Raw genomic sequence first — 24,898 nt, 5'->3', positions numbered from 1 at the left:
TGGACCAAAAGTCCCCATATTTGAGCACAAAAAATAAATAATAATAATAGTAATAATGCTTTTGTTGATGTTCATCTATTTGTTTTCTTCTTTTATACACCCCAACTACACCACGTTAATAGAAGTGAGTAGTAGTAGTAGAAATAGTAATGAACTCTAAAAACCAAGAATGGGTAGTAACCGTTAACCATTTGTTCATTTTTGAACATATTGACGACTGTGTGTAGGAAACAATTTAAAAAAAAAATCATATATTTGAAATTAACAGTAACTTTCGAAATATATATAAGGCAAAGCATGTGGTTCATTATTTCTCTCTGAAATTTAGTAAAGTAGAAGAAAAGTGGCATACAGCTGAAATGCTCATTAGTACATCAATGTACATGTGTCAGTACAGTGAGATAATACAAGTCCCGCACAACTGTCGAACAACACGTTATCACACAGTACAAAATTTTCGGTGGACATAACACTTTCTACAACTCCGAGATTATCGGAGCTTACGTTACTAATGCTGCAGCGGATCTAAACAACTCATTTTCCCATAGTTGTACGCTTCCGCTGCATACGCTAAGCATGACGTACGAACGTCATGGAAATACGAGCCAATAGGATACGCCTGATCTTGGAGTAACACGTCATTCTAGTGGAGTGCATACCCGGCTGATAGGGAGTGATCTCGTAAACGTCGTCTCTGTGTCCTCTCGGGCATCCGTCTCCATTTACCTCCAGATGCTGTAACTCGTTTCGAACCGAACAGTTTCTTTATTGTTGTCCATACCTAAGCTCAACTTAATATAAAAGGTAAGAGCTCGCCTTAAATTTCTTCGAAAGTAGACCGCCCGAATTCAGCTTTCATTTACGAAGGGACAGGAAGTAGGTTAATGCTACATTCCATTAGCTAACCCGGTGTCGTTAGCATGCAGATGAGTGCCAGAGAAGTAAAGAGAGACGGTTTTAAAGCGAAGATTAATAAAATAAGGCCAACTGTTAAACTAGTCTGTCTTCTATAAATGCCACTGCTGTTATGTTGTGTTTTGGCTATCAGCATACAAAGCGTAAATAAGCATTTGAATGAGTACGAGTTCTGATAAAGACCAACTCTCACTGGTGGCTTCGTTGCTGATAATACGTGGCCTGTGTGTTGTGTTGAAATCTATTCAGATTCATAAAATTCGAAAAGTTGCTTAAAATTTTGACTTTTCTTTTGTTTTTTCCGTATTTCCTTGTACTTTGTTTAAAAAAATATACTTTTTTTTTTTAAAAGGACAAAATCTTTTCCTCATTCCAAACTTGAATATGTCATTAGATTGTGCGGGGGCTTTTTAGTTTCTTTGCCTTAAGCATTGCAATCTTAAGCGGTCAGGCGTAGTAGTAATAGAGTTGAAGAGAAATTCGAGTCATTAATTTGGTGACAGCATTAATAAAAATAAAATACACAGAAAAACAGTATTTGCAGAAATTAGTTGTCATTCCCAAATATTACAGTCAGTAAGGAAAGTTTGTGTATTAAGCGCATTTTGTAAACAATGAAAGTGCATGCTTTCAATAATTTACAACAATAGATTAGTTAATCAAAGAATAACAATAGCCTGTATACCTAAACTACTGCAAAGTGGCTTAGAGCAATACAACAAATGAGTAAAAAAAACCAATAGATTTCCCTGTGAATATAAATTAGTTGTACAAGTTCATCTTAGTTGTGTGAATCTATACTACCTTTTCTGTTTGTTTTATGAGATGAGAATTTCTGGACCCTGTGCTGTCAGTCTTGGCTCTGGGGTATGTTGTAACACATAAGTTAGTTGGCTGAACTGGGAAAAAATTACAACAGATAATGTAATGTGTGAATAATAAAAACTCTTATATAATTTAATCCACGTTAAACACGTTGCATGTTTTTGCAGTCCTTTGATGTTTATTCTTGACTATGCAGCTTCACATAGTCATGAGAAAGAATGAGAGTATACAGTTGCTACAACAGCATGCTTGGCAATGATTTGCAAAAGGCGTCACCAATGTTTCAGTGACGTCCGCTGACAAAGGTAGAGCTTTAAAATACCTGCAGGATTCCTCCGCACTCTTTGAAAACTTGCTGGTCAGGTTTTCTAATGTTAAAATTTGTGCGTCATGCTTTCGAAAATCCGTTCCTTTTTATAGCACACGAGAGAAAAGATCACAGGTATAAAGAGTAGGCGCTGACTGCAGCTAGCAGAAGAAAGCCGGTACACAGCAGAGAGGGAACATCGGAAGATTTGGAGTGGTACCGTTTGGATTACCACTTCCACGCTTATTATTTTAATTCTTCAGCGGGACTGATAACCTCACTGTGTTATTTTGGGGGATCTTTTCCTTCTGAAGATCAGTGATGACAACCTACCAGGAGTTCATTCAACAAAATGAGGACAGAGATGGGGTGAGATTCAGCTGGAACCTCTGGCCCTCGAGCCGCCTTGAAGCCACCAGGCTGGTAGTCCCTGTCTCCTGCCTCTTCACACCTCTCAAAGAGAGGCCCAACTTGCCACCGGTCCAGTATGAGCCAGTTCTTTGCAGCCGGGCCAACTGTAAGGCAGTGCTCAACCCACTATGGTGAGTTTCACAGAAAAACAGTACTCTAGCTTATAAAGTGTATCCTTTTGAATGTTTATTTTAATCATGCGTTTTGGTATATGTATGTGATATAATTTCCTTGACTTTTAGTATTTTAGTTTCATCATTTAAAGCCACAGATGTCTGTTCCTGACATTTATTTACTAAAGTGTTATATTTGCAAATGTAAATGTGAGTGAAAGGAGATGCAGGGATTTGAATTTGACTTTTTTTTCTAACACATCAGCACTTCTAAATGCTGAGGTGTTCTTAGTATTGGGTGTGGTGCATGAGAACTGCAAACACTAAATACACCTTGTGTATATTTCAGTCACAGCCACACTTATGACAATTAGATACAACCTCTATTTTCTTACTTTTATTCTTATTTTTTACAGTCAAGTTGACTTCAGAGCAAAAATATGGGCCTGCAACTTCTGCTTCCAGAGAAACCCTGTAAGTACTGTGGCTGAGAGCATAGTTTAGTCTTGCTGCTATTTGAAACGTATCGCTGCCAAAACGTGTCTCTGCATTCATAACTTAATGCTGATGAGCTACATTCCTTTTTTAGGTTGGTTAATCTTGATATCTTTCTGTGTGTGTGTGTGTGTGTGTGTGTGTGTGTGTGTGTGTGTGTGTGTGTGTGTGTGTGTGTGTGTGTGTGTGTGTGTGTGTGTGTGTGTGTGTGTGTGTGTGTGTGTGTGTGCGTGCGCGCGCAGTTCCCTCCCTCTTACGCAGGCATATCAGACGTGAACCAGCCAGCTGAGCTTATGCCACAGTTTTCTACAATTGAGTACATAGTACAGGTAAATACTGCATACATGTCTGCACTCTGACCTTAACAATTTGTATTAAGTCCAGAAGATGTAAGGTATAAAGGTCAACATTAACAGTTTTCAGTAGTATCACATATGTTTTTTTAGGGATGCCTTATTTTTGACAGTGACAGATGTAATAACAGAAAAGTAGACCTAAGTTAAATTATACAGGTAGCTGTAATAAACATTTTAAATGGTAATTATAAAAGCAAAACCACTTTGAGCCTGACGTCTGTTGTGGTTGGCATTTGTAACAATACTACTACTAGTTTATAATGTGTAGTGTATTCAGAAAGTATGACTATGAGCTTCTGATGTTCACATGCCATCTCTGCTAGTGCCGGTAATATAGAAATATATACGAAGCAAGCAGCAAACCACACAGCACCACATGAAAACATAAACAATAGTCTCAATTGTTTTTCACTATGTGATTATGACTGTTTGGATACAATGTGATTTCATCAGTTTTTGACTTTAGTCTCCTGCCTCTTTACAGCGTGGTCCTGCAGCTCCTCTCATCTTCCTGTATGTGGTGGACACATGTTTGGAAGAAGAAGATCTCCAGGCTCTCAAGGAGTCTCTCCAGATGTCTCTCAGTCTGCTGCCCCCCAACGCTCTTGTGGGCCTCATCACATTTGGCCGCATGGTTCAAGTTCATGAGCTGAGCTGCGAGGGGATTGCTAAGAGCTATGTGTTCCGAGGCACCAAGGATCTTACCGCCAAACAGATACAGGTAAGTCCAGCCAAAGGCCTTTGGTAGTCTGGTGTGAGTGACACACTTATTAGGGGGGAAAAAATAGGAAGTCCATTTAGATTAAAAAGTACAAAAAACAAGGTTAGCTATTGTTAAACGTGTAAAACCTTTGCTTTTCATTTCAGGAGATGCTGGGTTTAACAAAGCCAGCTGTAACAGGACAACAAGGTCGTCCTTTAGCCCCTCAGGATGCTGCTGCCACTTGCAAGTACGTCGGAGCACAAACAATTCATGTTTGTCAGTTGATGGTTATTGTTTACAAAAAAAGCAAAGCACTTTTTTTTTTCTAAAACGTGTGTGTGTGTCTTATATTCAGGTTTCTTCAGCCTGTGCATCGAGTCGATATGAATCTGACAGATTTGCTGGGAGAGCTTCAGAGAGACCCGTGGCCTGTCCCTCAGGGTAAACGGCCACTCCGATCCACTGGTGTTGCGCTGTCTGTCGCTGTCGGCCTGCTGGAGGTACGAAAGACAAAAAACTATCTCATACATTAAGTGCATACAAGTGATGCTGTACTGTCAATAATCTGAAATGGAACACATAAAGCCATTTATGATCACAGAAACAGTCATTTACAAGGTTTATCTACAACTAAAGCAAATACAGTAATTCACAGCAACCTGAACTTTAGCTTCTTAAAGACAATTGTGCCACATGTACCTCTTCCGAACAGCACACGCTGTCTGATAATGATCAGACAAACAGTAAATATTCTCTGTCCGTTCAAAGGCTGTTACCTATTTGCCTTGTGCTTTTTTTTTTCCCTCCACTGTCAACCACCCTTTTTGTACTGCTAATCTGTGTGGTTATATAACTGATAGTACAACAGAACATTCCCCAGCTGTACTAGAATACATTTTGCTCTTTCACTGACTTCAGATTCACTGATTTGTCTTAAGGGATATGACTAAATGAATGAGTCTTTTATTTATTTATTTTTTCCATGTAAAGGAGAACCGCAAACAGCTTTTGGCATCAATTATCAGCTGGCTCATTTGTTTGTTCTCTTTGAATGATAACTCTTTGTCCCTTTGGTAAATGAATCAGCCTTTATATAGAATGTGTTATCAAATACAGACATCATATTTAAAGCAAATTCCTGCTGCTTGGTGGCTACTTGGTTGAGTTCCAAATATTTCACTATCTCAGACCTTCCCAGACTCTTGGACTCTCTCCTCACTGTTGGAAGAGTTGGTTATGACGTCTGCCCTTTGCTTACACGTGTTCCTTGAACCATTTATTCTAACTCGTTCCCTTAATTCAACATTTATGCTTTTATGGTTCATTTTCAAATGGACTGGTTAATGATGTTTTATTTTGTGATGTAAATTCCATTTGCACATATTGGTTGTTATAAAAGCAAAAAAGTTTTGACGATATATTTTACACGAGATCACAGAATTGCTGAATGTTAACTTGGGGTATAATGATACTTGCACTAACTGAAGTCCATTTCCTGTCTCCTCAGGGTACATTCCCCAACACAGGGGCTCGTGTGATGCTTTTTATTGGAGGACCACCCACCCAGGGCCCTGGAATGGTGGTGGGAGATGAGCTGAAAACTCCAATTCGTTCCTGGCATGACATCCAGAAAGACAATGCTCGCCATCTGAAAAAGGCCACCAAGGTAAGCATGCAGTAGTACTTGTATTTGATTGAAACCTTTCCTTGCATATTACATAAATTTAACGTGTTTGTTTGTTTTTCACAGTATTATGAAGCCTTGGCCAATCGTTCAGCAACAAATGGCCACAGTATTGATATCTATGCCTGCGCCCTAGACCAGACTGGACTGCTTGAAATGAAGTGCTTATCTAATCTCACTGGGTAAGTAAGCACTATTTATTACATTCATTGAAGGTGTGTAATTGCATTAGTATGCCCTTTTAAAAAAATTATTAAGAATCTTGACAATTTATTGTGCTGTGTTTCAGGGGGCACATTGTGATGGGAGACTCCTTCAATACCTCATTGTTCAAACAAACCTTCCAGAGAGTCTTTAGTAAGGACTACAATGGTGACTTCCGCATGGCCTTTGGAGGTGTCCTGGAAGTCAAGGTAAAGGCTTGATTTAGTCCTTTGAGTTATACGTGTGATTACTTTCTATATTGGGATTTGTAATGATAGAACAAAGGTAACATATATTAGCTGTTGAAAACGTTAACTGTATTTCTTTCTCTGTCTGGCTTTATAGACCTCGAGAGAGCTGAAGGTTTCCGGTGCAATTGGACCGTGTGTTTCACTCAACTCAAAGTCTCCCTGTGTATCAGAGAATGTGAGTGACTGAGCCAGATATGATTTGGATTCTTTACTGTCATGTTGAGTAATCTGGGATATTTATCAAATTGCACTCTCTGTTTTGTGCAGGAATTGGGCATTGGTGGCACCAGCCAATGGAAGGTGTGCGGTCTCAACCCCTCCACTACTTTGGGCATCTATTTTGAAGTTGTGAATCAGGTAAAATAAGAACTTGAACCTCAGCATTTTAGCTAGATAGAATTACAATAAGCTGATAAGAGTGGAAATGTTAGGAGGCCAAACAATGAATAGTTGTAATGAAGAATTGTGGCTTTGTTTAGTAAAAGATTCTTCAGACAAAGGCTTTTTGTGTCTCTGTATGGGTTTTTCTTTTCTTCTTTTTTTCCCCCCTTTCCCAGTAAAATAGAAATGATTGTCGACTGCATTCTTACTGTTTCTACTGTTTTGTGTTTGCAGCACAATGCACCAGTCCCTCAGGGTGGACGTGGGGCAGTCCAGTTTGTAACCCAGTACCAGCACTCAAACACACAAAGAAGGATACGGGTCACCACCATCGCCAGGAAGTAAGACTCCTGTTTTATTGTTCATCTAAATTAATATGAAACATGATTAACTAGACTGCACCTAAAAATGCGCTTAAATTTGGTATGTTCTTACCAAACCGGTTCCTCTTAATAAAGATAATGTCGGGTGTGTAAAATGATGGTTTAATGAGCCTCCAATACACCCAAGAGAATGACAGCTGCCACCATTTCATTGTTCATCTAAATGGATGTGAACCATGGCCAACTAGACTGCACCTAAAATGTACTTAAATTTGGTATGTTCTCAATAAAGTAATTGCTGGGAGTGTAAAATGTTGGTTTAATGAGGCCAAGAGAATGACAACTGCATAAATATTTTCCTCTCTAGAAAGGATGTTTGCATTCCTGCAATTTAGACCAACGCCTTTGAGACCTGTTTGCATGTGCGTCATGTACACCACACCTATTCTGACCTCTGCTTCTCTGGTTTCTTCTATTCTTCTTATCTCTATCCCTCCCATTCTCTTTCTCGCTTCTCTTTCTTTCTTAAACTACTCCAGCTGGGCAGATGCCCAATCTCAGATTCAGCACATCGAATCATCCTTTGACCAAGAAGCAGCTGCAGTGCTCATGGCCCGCTTGGGCGTCTTTAGGGCAGAGTCTGAAGAGGGTCCTGATGTGTTGCGTTGGCTTGACAGGCAGCTCATCCGCCTGGTAAGTGACACTCCTACGTAGCAGAGTTTGCAACATGTTAACAATACATAGTTGGAATACTTCCGATACCCGTGTTGTGAATAGTGTTGATATTTATCTATTGTGACTCCTGATGTGAACGTCATGCATGGTACGTATTTAAACCACGTTATCTTGTTCCTTTGTTTCAGTGTCAGAAATTTGGCCAGTTCAACAAAGATGATCCGACATCTTTTAGACTGTCAGAGTCTCTGTCCCTCTATCCACAGGTAATTTCTTTCAAATGTAGCCATTATTATGATTATCATACTCCCCCCTAATTTAATTCAGTTATGCTGGAATACTCTGCTAGGAAAAACAATGTGAACATTGTGTGAACATTTTTCTCTCCTACACCTACAGTTTATGTTCCACTTGCGACGGTCACCATTCCTGCAAGTTTTCAACAACAGCCCAGATGAGTCTTCCTACTACAGGCATCACTTTGTCAGGCAAGACCTGACCCAGTCCCTGATCATGATCCAGCCCATCCTCTACTCGTACTCCTTCCACGGACCACCAGAGGTCAGCCTCATACGCTCAACACTATCATCCTATCATCAATGTTTTGTGTTACTCACTGGCAGCTGAACAGCCAGCTCCTAGCAAAAGTGTTTATATTTTTGGTGCTAAATTGTTGTGCATTGTGTCATGGATGTGTTACAGCCTGTGCTCCTGGACAGTAGCAGTATCCTGCCAGATCGAATCCTGCTGATGGACACCTTCTTCCAGCTGGTTATCTACCATGGAGAGGTAAGGCAGCAGATTTTTCAACAAATTATCCATTAAAAATGTTATTTTATATGCTTAAACTATTTACACAAAACTCTGTATGTTGTGATGCATTTGGATTTTTTTCTCTTTTTGTTCCAGACCATTGCTCAATGGCGAAAAGCAGGCTACCAAGAAATGGCAGAGTATGAGAACTTCAAACAGCTGCTGCAGGCTCCACTGGATGACGCTCAAGAGATCCTACAGACACGCTTCCCCATGCCACGCTACATTGACACTGAGCACGGAGGCTCCCAGGCTCGCTTCCTGCTCTCCAAGGTCAACCCATCGCAGACCCACAACAACCTCTATGCCTGGGGACAGGTACAGTATTAAAATATACTGTTTTATTTGCATTTGTATTTGAAACGTTTGGACTGAAATTCTCAACTAGCCTGTTTTGTTTTTAGTTTAATGAAAGGCACCAAATTTGCAGTTTTACTATAGTTATATCTTTTGCGCTACATTCAAATATGTAAATGTAAAATTCTCAAATGTAGTGGATTTGTCTCCTGCCTCATGCATACATTTTTTTTTATTTTCCATATAGTTTCTATTTCATCTATTTGTACAAGTATAGACTAAAATCCCAGGATTGACTTTAAGTCTTCTGAGACATCCATCCTGATTGTTTTTCACCCACAGGACAGGCAAACTGTCAGTAAATACAGGTCTCGGATAAGCTAACCTGTAGAAGATTGCAAGCTGAAAATAGCACTAATCTCTTATTTCCCAAGTCAAGGAAGTGCTTTGTACAAATACTGCAAGAAAAGAAGAAAATCTACGGAAGTCTGAGAATAGGATTATCACCAGAGCGTGGTCTTGCATAAGCCAATCTTCAAAGCGAGCATTTTGCTCATTAAAGTGGTCAGAGTTATGTTGTGATGAGATGTGTTTGCAAAGTGAGTAAATCACCATTTTGCTCCTCCCTTGTTCCAATAGGAGACAGGAGCCCCAATCCTTACTGATGACGTGAGCCTGCAGGTCTTCATGGACCACTTGAAGAAACTGGCTGTTTCCAGCTCAGCATAGAACTCGCTATTCCACCTCAAAGAGAAAAGAATTGATACAGCATTTTTCTTCCATCGGGATCCATTAACATTTCTGCAGTTTTGTAAAGGAGCCAAACCGAGACAGTCTACTGTTTGTGCTTGTTTCAGTTTGCTGTTTGGAGGCCAATGTGATGTTTATACGACACAAAAAAGGGTGATGGCACATTGGTATATTAAAAAAAAAAAGATAGTAATAACATGTCTACTCATTTTCAATAAACAGCTTATTTATGAGAAATGTTTAGAGTTCTCCTCAACCAAACTGTCCTCATATCAATAATATCCCTACTTCTGTTTAATATTTGGTATTACCTATGAAATGCAGAATGATTAGACTAATACTTTCATCTTTTTTTTTTATAAAATATGTATCTACTGCATCAGACTGTGTATAAGGTTTAATAAGATGATTATTTGTGTCTGCTTTTGTCTATAGCTAAATTTGACATGTCTAGAAATGTTTTCATTAATAAATTATAATGGTACCACTTGTTTAAAAAATATCCGCAATGCTGTACCGTCTTGGTGCTGATTTCTTGTCCCGATCCAATCCAACTTTATTTATACAGCACTTTAAAAACAACGTGGTTGACCAAAGTGCTTTCCAGTGAAAAACTGAGTTCGCTCAAAACAGTGTTCCTCCCTGTCCAAGATGTGTACATCCTCATCCTTGAAAGAGTGTCCACTGGCCTGTAGGTGTAAATAGACTGCAGAGGCCAGTACACATCATCGACAGGGAGGAACACTGGTTTAAGCGGGGAGAAGAAGGAGCCCATTTACGTGAAAAGGAAAAGACCATCTCTGAATCGAGGAGGGGCCTAAGGGTACGTCTATCGCCATCTTACAATGCTGTGATTGCAGCCATTCCCCAACTCTCTGTGAATGGTACTCATGGCCATTGATCAGTCGTTGTTGATCAATGGTCATGAGAATTTGCATAATTAAGATTAAGGAACTGACCTCCCAGCCCATTGTTCCTTCAGTGGGCTGGTTTCACTCATTATGCAAATGTACTGTTTATGCGATTTGGGGAAACCTGCAGTCAGCTGAGACTGAAGAAGTCACTTGGATGAGTGACGAAACGTTTCTCCCTCAAAACGCTACGTCCAGATGAACAGAATCAACTTTTGGAGATTTACTTACCTGGATGATTGAGCATGCATCAGGAAGATCTTAAATGTTTTCTGTGGATTTTCTCTCCCTGAACAGTTCTGAGTAATGGAAGTGGGGTGTGAATGAGACACGGCGGGTCCAGAGATCATAGTTTTGAGCCATCTTTATTGACTGCGGCTGCCAGCCGCACATGCATCACACCACAATGCAACTTGCAGCTCCAGTTACCTCCGTGCAGGTGCGTCCACACGGAACCGCAGTCCACGCCCCACCACAGGAAGTTAATCAGTTCAGCTCAGCTGTGACTGAGTATGTTCTCTATGACAAACATTTAGATATTCTTTTTTAGAGTGTACTATAATCCTGTCCTATTCACTATCTCATTCTCCACAACCCAGGTGCACTGTCAGGTGTCTCCTGAACTCAAACTTTATTATATTGTATAGCTGTGTAAAACACTGTTGCTGTTTTTTGTAGAACAGGGAAACCGCATAGTCTTTCCTTGCACTTGTATATTAGGTGTAAAATCATGTTTTGTCATCAGCTCTGGATTTTCTCTTGGCAAACATGCTCAGTGCAGACACCAAGGTTCTTGAACAGAATAAAGAATACTCTTTACTGTCTAGCACTGCAAATATGAAAGGTTGCGTGCAAGTGTGAGCACTGGAATGGCATGAACCGTGCTGCTGCTACAGTCTACATCCTCTGTGCAGATTGGACGCAACACCCAATACCCAAACAATTGTCTTTTTTTTTTTTCATTCACTGCTACTGTATGAAAAGCCCACATAGAACACAATCCCAATCATAAAACCACTCACACACCATCTACTATCACTGTAAGCTGATTTCAGAGCACCCAGACCGTATGATTTCGAGGATCAGTGAACGGCAGATTATGAAGACTAATCCTTAGGGGCTATCTGTTTAGAGGCACATTCTACTCTTAGCAGCTTTAAGTGGAAGTTGCTGTGGAAATACAAATGAATGCTGTGTCTGTCAAGAGCTTAGCCCTTACTATGTGCGCTATGAGACTGCATATGCTTTAAAGGTATTCATGACCAAATCAAAACATAAGTGCAATGACTTTTAATCTCTTTTGACATGGGTAGCTGTGCATACTATCAAAATATCCTTGTAAATCTATGCATTTTGCAGTTAAAAATTGCTATGCTGCATGTATTTTGTGGTCATATAGAACACAGATATGAAATAATCTCCTGAAGGAAAATTTGTGTCTGTTAATCTGTGTGTCTATATACTTGGTCATCTTGATTCGTGCAAAAGCTGTCACCCAAAGATGTTCCAAGGGACAAAAGAACATTACAATTGCTTTTAATGCTTTAGTTTTTTTCCTTTTTTTTCTCTTCTTCCATCAATGATAATTCATGACGCTTGTGCCCTAGGCTTAGGAAAAGCTGTAAGGAAATGTGCCAACTTCTTTTCTCCTATCGAATCCTAACATTTCAGTTGTATTTTTATATTCCAGCAACTAGAGAAATCCATTCTGGCTTCTGTGCCTGAAAGCTAAGATGTCTATGCACTACCAGTCGAAAGTTTGGACACACCTTCTCATGGTTTCTCTCGTGGTTTTCTTTATTTTTACTGCTTTCTACATTGTATATACAAACTGAAGACATCAAATATATGAAGCAAGATATATGGATTTACGTAGCAAGTAATTATATTTTAGATTATATTTTTGAAATAGCCACCCTACACTTTGTTGACGGCCCTGCAAACCCTTGGCCTTCTCTCGATGAGATTCATGATGTAGTCATCTGAAATGGTTTTCACTTCACGGTGTGCCTTTTCAGGGTTCATTTGTGGAATTTTTTGCCTTCTTAATGGGGTTGGGACCAGCAGGTGTGTTGTGCAGAAGTCAGGTTGGTGCACAGTAGACAGTCCTATTTGACAACTATTAGAATTCATATTATGGCAAGAACCAATCAGCTAAGTAAAGAGAAATGACAGTCCATCATTACTTTAAGAACTGAAGGTCTAAAAGGGTAAAAAAAAAAATAATAATTCATCCGAGTCACCAGCCTCAGAAATCGCAAGTTAACAGATTAGAGCCCCACACAGAGTTGTCTGCCACACAGAGTTCCAGCAGCAGACGCATTTCTACATCAACTGTTCAGAGGAGACTTCACGAATCAAGCCTTAATGGTCAAATAGCTGCAAAGAAACCATTACTAAGGAAAAGCAACAAGCAGAAGAGATTTGTTTGGGCCAAGAAACACACGGAGTGGACATGATACCAGTGGAAATTTGTACTTTGGTCTGATGAGTCCAAATTTGAGATCTTTGGTTCCACCCGCCGTGTCTTTGTGCAACTCTTACAAGTTGAATGCATGGTCTCTACTTTCCTGTTTCCCACTGTGAAGCATGGAGGAGGTGTGATGGTGTGGGGGAGCTTTGCTTCTAACACTGTTGGGGATTTATTGAAAATTGAAGGAACACTGAACCAACATGGCTACCACAGCATCCTGCAGCAACATGCCACGCCATCCAGTGAACAGCAGTGACAATGTGTGAACTACCTCAGCTGCAAGATGATTTTTTGCATTTAGTATCTCTTACAGCATCCTGACTATGACTGTGAAGAGTATGGCGACAACTGTGGACACAAGGTCAAAGCCAAGAACCCATGGACATGAGCAAATGCTGTATTTCCTTCCCTTAAGATACTCTGCCAGGCCTTTACTGCCTTCAGGTGTTGATTGTTTGTGACTCTTCCTCAACTCAGTTTTGTCTTCAGTGATTGAAAGTATGCCATATGGCAGCGGTCCCCAACCTTTTTTGCGCCACGGAACAGTTTATGTCCGACAATATTTTCACGGACCGGCCTTTAAATACAACAAAATAAAACCAGTACCGGTACCTAAGAAGAATTATTCATAACACACAGGAAAAGACCCAGGGAAACCGAGTTAACGATAAAAACGCTTAAAAAAAATGATAAAACTCCTGAAAAGCATAAATTTCACACCCGAGCCTCAACTCTCGCGGCCTGGTACCAAACGACTCACGACCGTGGCTCGGGGACCGTTGCTGTATGGCCATGCCTCAAGAAACTCCTGCTTTGCTTTAACAGTATTCTTTAAGTCATTAGGACTGTAATCCCTTCTGAGCAGATAGTATGGACACTGCAGAATTAATCCTGCTACTTCTATCAGCAATCACATTATCAGTAAACACTAATGACCCGGTTCCATTGGCCCTTCCATAACATTGCCACCATGTTTGATAGATAATTTGGTATTCTTTGGATTATAAGCTGTTTCTCTCCTTTTATACACTTTCCTCTTCTCATCATTCTAGTTCAAGTTAATCTTGGTTTCATCTGTCCAGAGATTTTTTTCTTTGCAGTACTGCACATGCTCTTTTAGATGTTTTCTGGCTAAATATAATCTTCCTGATCTTCAGTGTAATCACTGGTCTGCAACTTATTATGAAATCTCTGCATTTCCATTCATGTATGTCTCTTGATTGTAGACTCTGAAAATAATATACCTACCTCCTTGTGACATCCTCTCACTCCTGTTTGGTCACAGACGTTTAATTTGCAGGATATTTTGAAGCGGTAACCAAAGAAAAGAGTATTGTGATCATCCTTTTTGGCTCCCATTCCTGCTTTTCCAGGCTTTTTAGTGTTGCTGAGCTGACCACTGCATTCATTCTTTTTAAGAATGTACCAGATAATTGATTTGGGCACCCCTAAATATTTTGCTATCTATCTGATTTTGACTTTTCAGGGTAATGATGTCCTCCTTCATTCTCACTGACATTCTTTTGGATTTCATCTTGAGAGTTCCAGGGAATAGCTGGATTAAACAACGCAACTACAAGTACAACACTTGGAATTAACTCCAGATCTTTTATATGTCTAATCTGTCATAAAGTAATGAGGGAACTAGTATTTTTGTCAGTCATCTGTCTAATTTCCTTTGAGCCTCTAAAAATGAGTATAAAAATGTTCATTATTCCTAAACAGTCAGTGCAATACTTTTGTTAAATCCCTTGGATTAAAGATGAAAGTCTTCAGTTTTTGCATACCAATGAGATACTTACATAGGTCTGCTAAGTGCAGTATTATACCACAGAAGTACTGCTATGAACCACTGTGCATCCTGTCACTCCTGTTTGGCCACAGATAATTTGGCTAAAGTGAGAGTACACTACATCCATTCTCTGGATCTACTCTGGATCTACTCTGTGGTCTCCTCCTTGCTACACTGCCTTGCTACTTTTCTTTCTCTTCTGTGAGGGGGTTTGTTTTACAATAGTCATATTTACACTTGTGGCATAAGCAGATTTTGACTTGTAGATGGATTACTGTCCATGCAGTGCCTCCCAAGATAAAAAAAAAAAATCAAATCAAATAAAAAAAATATATTTTGGAGAGTAAAACTATCTGAAATAGTATCTACTTTGATCACAATTTGTAATTAGTTGAAGTGCTTGAACAATTGTGCTTAGCCATTTGCCTTAATGCCCTAAACATTTGCCAGTGCTAACAAAGAATGAGAAATGCCATTCCCAATGTGCACAAGTAAAAAAAACACTGCTTTGTTTTACATGCTTTGACAACTTCAGCTACCATCCAAAAACTGAAAGCCCTGGCTGTTCCAAAGTTATAGTTCCTAACCAAGAGTATACTTTTAAAAAAAAAGCTGGACTTTAAGTACAAGAAAACTAGAGAACATCTATTTTGCTTAGCTTTATACTACGTTGATATGAATACTGAATCAGTCTTAATTTCCGTTGGTGGATGCCGTGTGCATAGCAAAACTCTCTGACACATTTACGAACTGAATTATTGTGCTCAAAGTCTTGGTTGGATGTGTGATTGGATTTCCCACATTACAGGAAAAGACTGGTTAACTTAAAAGCGTGGATTAACTTCTTGTCACGAGCTTAAGAGACGGCCTATGACCATCACAGAGATGTCATAAGCAGTTTACCATACTGTAGACAAGTGCAGGGCCTTAAAAATTATTTGACTCCTGAGCTCTTAGTTTGTTGCACATTTTTCACATATGCAACAATATGTTTCAGATTGAAGAACTGTAGTGCAGAAAAAAAACAACCCAAATGAATACAAAATGCCATTTTTAAATGATGATTTCATCTATTAAGAGAGAAAAGTTATCCAAACCTATGTGGAAAAAGTAATTGCCCCAAAAACCTAATAATTGGTTGTGTTACCCTTGGCAACAAGAACTGCAATCAAGTATTTGTGAGTCTTTCACATCATGGTAGGGGGGATTTGGTATTCTGTTCTTTGCAGAATTATTTTAATTCAGCCACTTTGGAAGGTTTTTTTAAGCATTAACTGTCTGTTTAAGATTATGCCAAAGTGTCCGTGTAGGTTCTTAGTTATCCAGGTCATTCTAGCCTAAGTAGCTTTGAAAGAAAATAACTAGACTTCTTAAGTTTTCTTGAAGACTTTTACTTCTCATCCGAGAAGAACTGAGGGAGCTTCTTGAGTGAAACGTCTTCGAGATACTACAAGAAGACAGTCGCTGCCTTTCCAAGTTCAGATTATGCCAAAGCATCTCAATAGAATTTAAGTGTAGAGCTTGACTAGGCTACTCCAAAGCATTCATTTAGGTGGACTTGCTATGGACTCGCCATTCTAGTCCTGCTATAAAACCCCAGTGTGCTATGCTTTATAGGGAACAAACTAATGGCTGGACATTCTTCTTCAGGATTTTATGGTAGCACATTCATGGTTCATGGTTATGCCTATTTAACGGGACTCCGACTTTCCAATAAACATTAAGCTTTTGTTTCATCAGTCCACAGAATATTTTCCCCAAAGTCCTGGGGATTGTTTTGGGCAAATGTGAGACGAACCTTTGTGTTCTTCTTGGTCAGCAGTCCTGTCATAGAACCCTCCAACGCATAGTGAGAGCTGCAGAGAGGATCATTGGTGTCTCTCTCCCCTCCCTCCAGGACATTTACAGCACCCGTCTCACTAAAAAAGCCCTTTGCATAGCGGCTGATCCCACGCACCCAATGCAAAGCTTCTTCAAGCTGCTGCCATCGGGGAGGAGACTGCGGAGTCTCCAGGCCAGGACCAGCAGGCTGAAGGACAGCTTCATCCATCAGGCTGTCAGGAAGCTTAACTCCCTCCCGATTCTGCCCCCTCTCCCCTCTCTCCTCCACGGTCTCACTGAACTCTGTCACACACACTCACACACACACACTCTCTGACTCACTCACTGGCCTGCACCAGTTACCAGTCACTTTGTGGAGCATTGGACTGCCATTACCTCATAAGACTTTGTGTTACACTATCTCATACCGTACATTACCAAATCTCCATTTGCACTATTTGCCTATTTGCACTACTCTGCCTGGTTTGCACTCAATGTCATTTACCCTTATATTGTATATTGTATAGCTTTCTTGTTATATGTAAAATTGTATTATATTATTTAATTTTTTTTTAATTTAAAATATTTTACTTGCATTTTTAATCACTCTTATATTTAAATGTTCATTTTCTATTTTATCTAGGGATTGAGAGTAACGAAGTTTCTATTCTCTGTATGTCCTGTACATGTGGCAGAATTGACAATAAAGTTGACTTTGACTTTGACTTTGACTTTTCTCTTTGGAATTCTCCCAATTCGCCATTTTTGCCCAGTCTCTTCCTTATTTTTGAATCATGAACACTGACATTAACTGTGGAAAGTCAGGCCTGCAGTTTTTTAGGTGTTTTTCTGGCTTTGTGTGTGTGTGTGTGTGTGTGTGTGTGTGTGTGTGTGTGTGTGTGTGTGTGTGTGTGTGTGTGTGTGTGTGTGTGTGTGTGTGTGGCTTCCTGGATTAATTATCAACACATTCTGAATCTTTGGTAGTCCAGCCTCTCCTGGGAAGGCTCAGTACTGTTCCAAGTTTTCTCCATTTGTGGATAATGGCTCCCACTGTGGTTCACTGGAGTCCCAGAGCCTGTAACCCTTTGAGGACTGGTAGATGTCAGTTAAAGATTAAACCAACAACAACAAATGTTTTCCTCACGTCTTAATCATCTTTGATCTTATAAGGTGTTTACTACCTTGCCCTGCTACTCTAGTATGACTAGCAGTTTGTTCATGAGTATTTGGGACACTCTGGTAAACATGCTCTGGCCTATTTTATCAGTTTTCATAGTCATGTTGAAGTGCGGATTAGCTTCCCAGGCTGAAAATGACAGCATGTTGCTGAGCTAACAGAGATGGCAGGCCTATTTGCCCTCTTTTTCCCCTGGGGTTGTAAATATTTACTGTACAGTAAATATATACTGTACCAGTTTTTTTGTTTTTGTTTGTTTGATAAGCACGTTTCCGGCAAAATTCAGATTAGAAGTCATTCTCTGAGGACTCGGCACCTCGCCTCTAGAGTCTGCAGTTTTCTCTGCTTATATCAGTGAGCAGAGCTCAAGTCTGTTGAGCTCTGCTCACTTTTGATTTTGTCCGGAGCAGCTGCAGGCTCATCATCCTCCCCACATGACCTCCCTCTAAATGCAAGCGCGCAGGTCAGCTTCTCTGAAAACAAAACCAACTCTCAGAAATGAAGGCAAGAAGTAGAAAGTGTTGCAATGAATTTCAAATGAACTCTTATGCAACTGAATTCTATTAGATTTCATTCATTTTAAGAACTGAATGAACTGGTGAGGACATCATAGATATTCTTTATTCATCTGTAATGTTTTAAGTCTGATACTCTTTTTTCAAACAAAAATAAATTAAAAATAATTCTTTCACGGAGTCTTCTTCAATTAAGATCGACAGATACACATCTGAAAACATTTCCTGCATTACATTTTTAATAAGTTTTAACAGCTTTTGCTAAGTTAATTGACTGATTATTTACAGTTATTGTCACTGGTCACAACATAAAATTAACCGAAACTTCATGAGGTTCATTTATTGTTGAGTTTTATTTTTTTCACGTCCTCACGTCAGTAATTTTCATTGTGCTAAATAGGCTATTGTCCTCTAGGTGTAGCATTATTATCATTCATCTTAAGGCAAAATAGCCACTATTATTATATTAAAGAATACAGTTACAAAGTGGTTTCCAAATAGAGGACTATTGAGATGTCAGAAGAAAGTCTCTTTTTGCCGTATTGCTTTAAAATAGCTTGTTGAAGCTGAACTCTCCATGTGAACTGTTTTATAGGTCTGAGATTTTTTTATTTTAATTTTCCGCTTCGTGAAAATACACTCACATATCCCTGAATAGCCTCTTACAGCTTTCACTTTTCAACTCTTGCTGCATCTTATTTCAACGTTTCCGTGGTAACTTCCTACGCATCAGTCTGATAATCGTCTTGCAGCTGATAAATTTTAGGCATGGAGGGAGGGGAGGCGTAAATGACCGCGAGAGGGAGTCCGGGAGAGAGAGCGTCATAAGAAAATCCTTGGTCAAACTTGGACAAATCCTCACGCAACGTGACATCCTATAGGGTGGACACTCGTGGAGCAGCGCGTGTGAAAATGACGGAAATGTGACATTTTGGCGCACAGCTCAGCTCTCTCGGAGATGATGTTTGCACTTTGTGCACCAGTGGAAGTTGTTGAAAACTGCCGAGTGCCGAATGTGATCATCGCCTCACCTGTTGTGCTTGGAAATTAGCTGCGGCTCGCGCGTCCCTCCTACTTCGCACCCATGAACTTTTCGGAACGCCGCGCGCTGCCTCATCCTTTACGCAGACAATGAGGATGAGCCGCCGATCCAGGACCCTTCTGTCGCTTAGCTTGAACTTCTTCGCGCTGTTTTTCTCCATAACCGCGTTTATAACTACTTACTGGTGCGTCGGGACGCAGAGGGTGCCCAAGCCAAAGTGCAGCAAGCTGCGGACGCACCAGTGTATAGACTACGGGGTGAACGAAACGGACCCCAACAAAGTGGTGTACAGCTGGGAGACAGGCGACGACAGGTTCCTGTTCCGTCAGTTCCACACTGGAATCTGGATCTCATGCGAGGAAAATATTCACGATGAAAGTAAGGTGTGTGTGTGTGTGTGTGTGTAGTGCGTGAATGTTTTTTATTAGTTAACACAGCAGCTGGAATGATTACATACTACTTTGGTTCTTTTTCTTAACTTAAGAGAAACACATAACTATTCATGTAACACAACGATAATCTCGGCAATAAAAGCTTCTGTAAGTGAAGAAAAATGGCACATGCGCCAATTCATGATTACGAAGGAATGGCTTTGAAATCAGTGTAAAGACTTTAACCATTTGGAGCTATTTTTTCTTATTATTTATAATCTTTTTTTAATCTTTAGTTTTAATTGTTTATAATTGTCATCAAACTTGACAACACCTGAGCTGATGTAAGCATTAACGAACAACCATTCAACATTTAAAATAGCCAAAGAAATAAAAACAAAAACAAAAAAAAACAGCAAATAGTAATTTTTATAAACTTGTCATTTTAATCTCCTCCTTTGTCAAAATACAACACTTAGTTAAAATGGAGATTGGCTGCTCCTTCAGAGATTTTCTTTCCTTATTTTTTTAATGGCTTTCCATTTGTGTCATTATGCCTTAGAAAAGTAAGCAGCAGCACTTGAGTCTGAAATCATTTAATTCACTTTTTCATCATTATTTATTTTTTAAGGGAGACAAAATAGCACTTAGATCCCCAGCTGGCCGGCTGCCTGGGACTTGAATGGTGTGTTGCTTGAGTTACTCACTAAGTCTGACCATTATGGAGTATTGTAAATTAATAACAGAGGGCTCAAGAGGGTGGATTATGCGTGTGTCAGAGGAGTGATCATGACCATGAAAAGTTCAGGGACAAAAGGTGTGATCAGCCCAGATTAGTCCTCTCTCTGTTTAGTTTATTACAGCTGGATAAGGAATTACTGAAGCATCTGTCTGTCAGCTCTGTAATACGCCATGACAACCTGTGCTGATAATCTGTGTTTTTGTGATGTACTAGAAACAAACCACAAATTCAAAATATCCAAGAAGCAATTGCAATAACACATTTTTATCTCATCAAGTGACTGTGGGATGGTGAGGAGGAAGGGGGTGCTGAGACAGCTTGAGTTAATAAGGATTACGTAACAGAGGCCTTGATGAGTTTTTCCTCAAAACAGCTGTTGCCACCCTCCTTCTACCTGATTAAAGCGTTCCACTTGCAACAAATCCAGTGGCATGCTCTGGTCAACAGATGGAAAACATCATGTCTGCAGGAATCCTTAGTGTCAATGGTTATTTTGTATCCTGTTTGTCACAGACTGTCATTATGCCACAGTTTTTGAGCCTACCTGTGTTTTTAAAGTCCATATATATATATATATATATATATATATATATATATATATATATATATATATATATATATATATATATATATATATATATATATGATCAGTAATAAATAATAAATCATGACAGCATGTCATCTTCTGCTGTGTTTCTAGGTGAGAGATGTCGAAGTTTTATTGATTTAGCCCCTGCATCAGAAAAAGGTGAGTGCTATCTGCATTACCTTGGTTATCACAACTCTTTAAGCCCTCTAATTCTTACCCTATTTTCATTCACTGAGCTGTACTTCCCCATGTTTGTGAATATTTCTGCATCACTGTAACATCTTGGTCCGTTCTGATCTAATCAGCAACTGTCAGTTCAAGAATGTTTTAATGTGAAATCATGAAGGAGGGCTCACACATTCAGTTTAAAGTTTCACAGATGTTTAGCTGCGATGACACTTTCACTTGAGAAATGCTTAGTTCCTGTCAATCTGTCAAGAAAAGCAAAAAATCGAGAAGCGGAGTGAAGAGGAGTTGAAATGTCTGATCATCATGTGCAGCCAGATTATATTCCACTAGATTAATTGGAAGGCTGAATAAAGCTTTCTGTAAACCGGAAAGCTTTCACATCAGTTCAAGTAGCACTTCATATGAGATCGTCATGTTACTTTCACCCCACATTAAGTCTGACTAACCAGTGAGATTGAGATGTTAGGTGACAATAAATCAAAATCTTCCCTTTGATAAAGAATCTCCATCTTAATTTATGTTATTGTGCATTTCTTGTTTGCTTTTTGGGCATTTTTCAGGGATGCTGTGGTTGTCACTTGTTTCTGAGATGTTGTACATTATTCTGCTGGTGGTTGGCTTCAGTCTCATGTGTTTGGAGCTAGTGCACTCCAGCAATGTCATTGATGGACTCAAACTCAATGCCTTTGCTGCCATCTTTACAGTACTTTCAGGTATGTGCTTGATTCTATTTTTCACTAACTTTAATGCTTTTGTGACATTTCCTGCAGTGTACTGTATTCAAGTATTTGCTTCTGGTTTCTAAGATTGTCATTTATCTTTGTAAGCCAGCTTTTGAACTACAACATAACAAACATATCCTGGTTAATCTGTTAATAAGGAGGGAGCTGTTGTTCTTGAACCAGAGAAACATCCCTCTGGTTTCCTTGTAATGATCAGAAGTAAATCTGAACTCAATTCAAAATCTAAAAAAGAAACAGAAGCCTTGAGAAGAAAGCAGAGGGTCAGCTGAATATGTTTTTCACTTCTTTTCCCAAAATAACAGTTTGTAAATGAACCTTAGTAAATTACATGGATGGGGATTTAAGGTTATCTATACCTGGATAACATCACTGTTTTTACTTAGGATATTCATATTTCCATACCCATGGAAAGGGTTGATTCTGCACTCGAAAGAAATCATCGAAGTATTTTTTTAATACTGTTCTTCTTTTCTGTTTGTACACTGAATCAATCAGAAAAGCTTACTAACAATATACTGTGCATATGATTTCAGGTCTTCTTGGCATGGTGGCTCATGTCATGTACACACAGGTTTTCCAGGTCACCGTCAGCCTTGGCCCACCAGATTGGAGGCCCTACAACTGGGACTATGGCTGGTCGTTCTGGTAAGACTCTGCAAACATCCACCTCAATACAGATAATTTTATACGCTGTGTTATTTATAGTGTTACATAGATAGAGTTAAGTCAAATCGTTCTTTAAGAAACAAGATGAAGAAGTCCACTCTGCATGTCTGTGCTGCCTCACACTGTCAGCAGAAGCGCTGATCTCACCTCTCTTCAGCATCACTGTCTGTAATGAAAAAAGCCCAAAGCTCTCGTGTTATGGTAGGATTAGGCTTTGGTGTCCAAAGCCCCAGTGCGGGTGTGATTAGAATTGCATAAGGGAATAATATTTTACTCCTTTACAATGTGCACAGTATGCTGAAAATTCATTTTGGAGGCTAAACAATTCTTGACCTTCTATGGGAATTATCCAGTCTGCATGAAAACAACATGGGATGATGATTTGATTGTCTGACCTCACATGCGAACCAGCCTGTTTGAGGAGACCAGGGGGACTTAAAGTGATTGGCACTAATCTTACCAAATACAGTGTCACGGTATTGAGGGTAAAACGTCAGAATGCCTCACCACACTGAAGCGCACCATTAGGTTTTCACTTTTTTTGTTAGTTTTTTTTTTTCAGCTACCACATCTGTTTATTAAAATATGAATTCTCTTGCTGTTTTATATCAGCATGGCCTGGGCTTCCTTCACCTGCTGTATGGGTGCATCTGTCACCACCCTCAACTCCTATACAAAGACCGTCATTGAGTTCAGACACAAACGCAAGACCTTCGAGCAAAGCATCAGGGAGGAGGACGCACGGGAGGCATTCGGATATTTCCGGGAGCACTCTGTGCACTCAATCTCCAAATCTGTGGATTATTACTCTAGTCAGACCATAAAAAGTGGCAGGAAAACTCCTATACCAGGTGACTCGCTGGACTTCAGTGACATTGCAAATTCTTTGGGGGAAGAGCAGTGCTGAGTGAGAAAGGACAGTAGGTGGCAGCATTTCTCTTAATGTGGCATCTCATTGGACTGACGCATAGTTGTCTTTGGTAAGTTTTCACTGTGGGACAAACACCTACAAAGATAACAGGCCGCGGTGTTAGCCCTGTCTGACACATTTAAGTACTGCCTTAATGAAAACCCATCATGAAAGTTTAAGTCATAGAAGTTTAAAGTTGGAAAATTGCAGCTAAAAGTGGACATGAAGGTGTTTTTTCTTTTGTGCAGCTTACCACGATGTAGATTTAAAATGTAATGTTAAGTGTATCTATACTGTTTCAAAAGAATGAGTGTCTCTTTAATGCTTCTAGCCTTATTAGACATGTTCAGTCAGAAAATCTAACTGGGTTTTCATTCTTGTGAATCAAAGCCATAAATGTATACTGCAAATGATGTGCCTGTTTACAGTATTTATGGTACTATTTATTGTAAAATAGATGTAAAGTTTGTACACAGCATGATTGTTGGTAATAATTTATCATTTTTCTTTTGAATGTTCACCTTGGCTAAGTTTGATGGTGTCATAAAGGTCAAACGATCATTTGCAAAACACTTTTGATGGACTAGAATTTTTTTTTTTTTTAAACTGGAAAGAAATTTACCGCAGAGAACAAAATTCCCATAAACACTATGGTAAATGGCCTGTATTTGTATAGCGCTTTTCTAGTCCCTAAGGACCCCAAAGCGCTTTACACAACCTGTCATCCACCCATTCACACACTGGTGATGGCAAGCTACATTGTAGCCACAGCCACCCTGGGGTGCACTGACAGAGGCGAGGCTGCTGGGCACTGGCGCCACCGGGCCCTCTGACCACCACCAGTAGGCAACGGGTGAAGTGTCTTACCCAAGGACACAACGACCGAGACTGTCCAAGCCAGGGCTCGAACCAGCAACCTTTGGACTACAAGGCGAACTCCCAACTCTCCAACACTCCAATAGTGCTAAACACTAGCACTATTGGAGTAATCACAGTCAGTACACCACATTTCTAACAGTGTAAGTCATTTTCATTTGATGATTCTGCTTTAACTGGAGAAAAGTAGAAACTTCATGACGGTAAAAAGGCTCTGCGGAGTGTTTCAAGCAAGTATGATGACTATTAAAGTTCCCCATTTCAAAATTGTGTTTTGATTGACTGTTACTTTCTCACCACAAAACACATCTGGTGTTTTTAGTATGATACAAATATAGAACACACAGTTTATTAAACCTTTTCAGTTACATTTTTGAACTGTAAAAATAGTACAAAGTTGATTTCAGTATTTTTTAGTGAAGCTTTTTTTTTTTTTTTTGCACAAATAAAAGAAATAATATTCAACCTAGTATTTTTTTTCCTGTTTCTGGAGAGTGTTCTAAAAATGTCCAGAACAAGAGCTGTCGTTTGGGGGGGGGGGGGGGGAATCAAATGTAGCAATGTATGCATAGTTCCTG

At 39.6% G+C, this 24,898-nt stretch overlaps 2 protein-coding genes across 2 annotated transcripts; both read left to right on the top strand.

Annotated features, from left to right (window-relative positions):
• The first annotated feature begins 618 nt into the window (after window positions 1-618).
• sec23b (SEC23 homolog B, coat complex II component) lies at window positions 619-10,005 on the top strand. Its single transcript, XM_026170053.1, has 19 exons — window positions 619-804; window positions 2,362-2,589; window positions 2,988-3,045; window positions 3,309-3,395; window positions 3,907-4,143; window positions 4,290-4,372; window positions 4,481-4,625; window positions 5,633-5,791; window positions 5,876-5,991; window positions 6,099-6,222; window positions 6,359-6,439; window positions 6,532-6,621; window positions 6,880-6,986; window positions 7,508-7,661; window positions 7,832-7,909; window positions 8,043-8,204; window positions 8,346-8,432; window positions 8,553-8,774; window positions 9,393-10,005. Exons 2-19 carry the CDS (start codon window positions 2,369-2,371, stop codon window positions 9,480-9,482), a joined length of 2,301 nt encoding a protein of 766 aa, XP_026025838.1. The 5' UTR covers window positions 619-804; window positions 2,362-2,368; the 3' UTR covers window positions 9,483-10,005.
• A 9,183-nt stretch (window positions 10,006-19,188) lies between these two features.
• Window positions 19,189-24,126, top strand: LOC113023218 (germ cell-specific gene 1-like protein). The gene is made up of 5 exons (XM_026169242.1): window positions 19,189-19,612; window positions 21,048-21,095; window positions 21,686-21,838; window positions 22,402-22,513; window positions 23,147-24,126. The coding sequence occupies exons 1-5, from the start codon at window positions 19,324-19,326 to the stop codon at window positions 23,439-23,441; spliced, it is 897 nt and encodes a 298-aa protein (XP_026025027.1). The 5' UTR covers window positions 19,189-19,323; the 3' UTR covers window positions 23,442-24,126.
• Window positions 24,127-24,898: the final 772 nt, after the last annotated feature.

This window comes from Astatotilapia calliptera, chromosome 6 (genome assembly GCF_900246225.1).
Source record: "Astatotilapia calliptera chromosome 6, fAstCal1.2, whole genome shotgun sequence".
NCBI classification, from domain to species: domain Eukaryota; kingdom Metazoa; phylum Chordata; class Actinopteri; order Cichliformes; family Cichlidae; genus Astatotilapia; species Astatotilapia calliptera.
The sequence above is the reverse complement of the archived record's forward strand: the minus strand, read 5'-3'. Positions and strand labels throughout refer to the sequence as shown.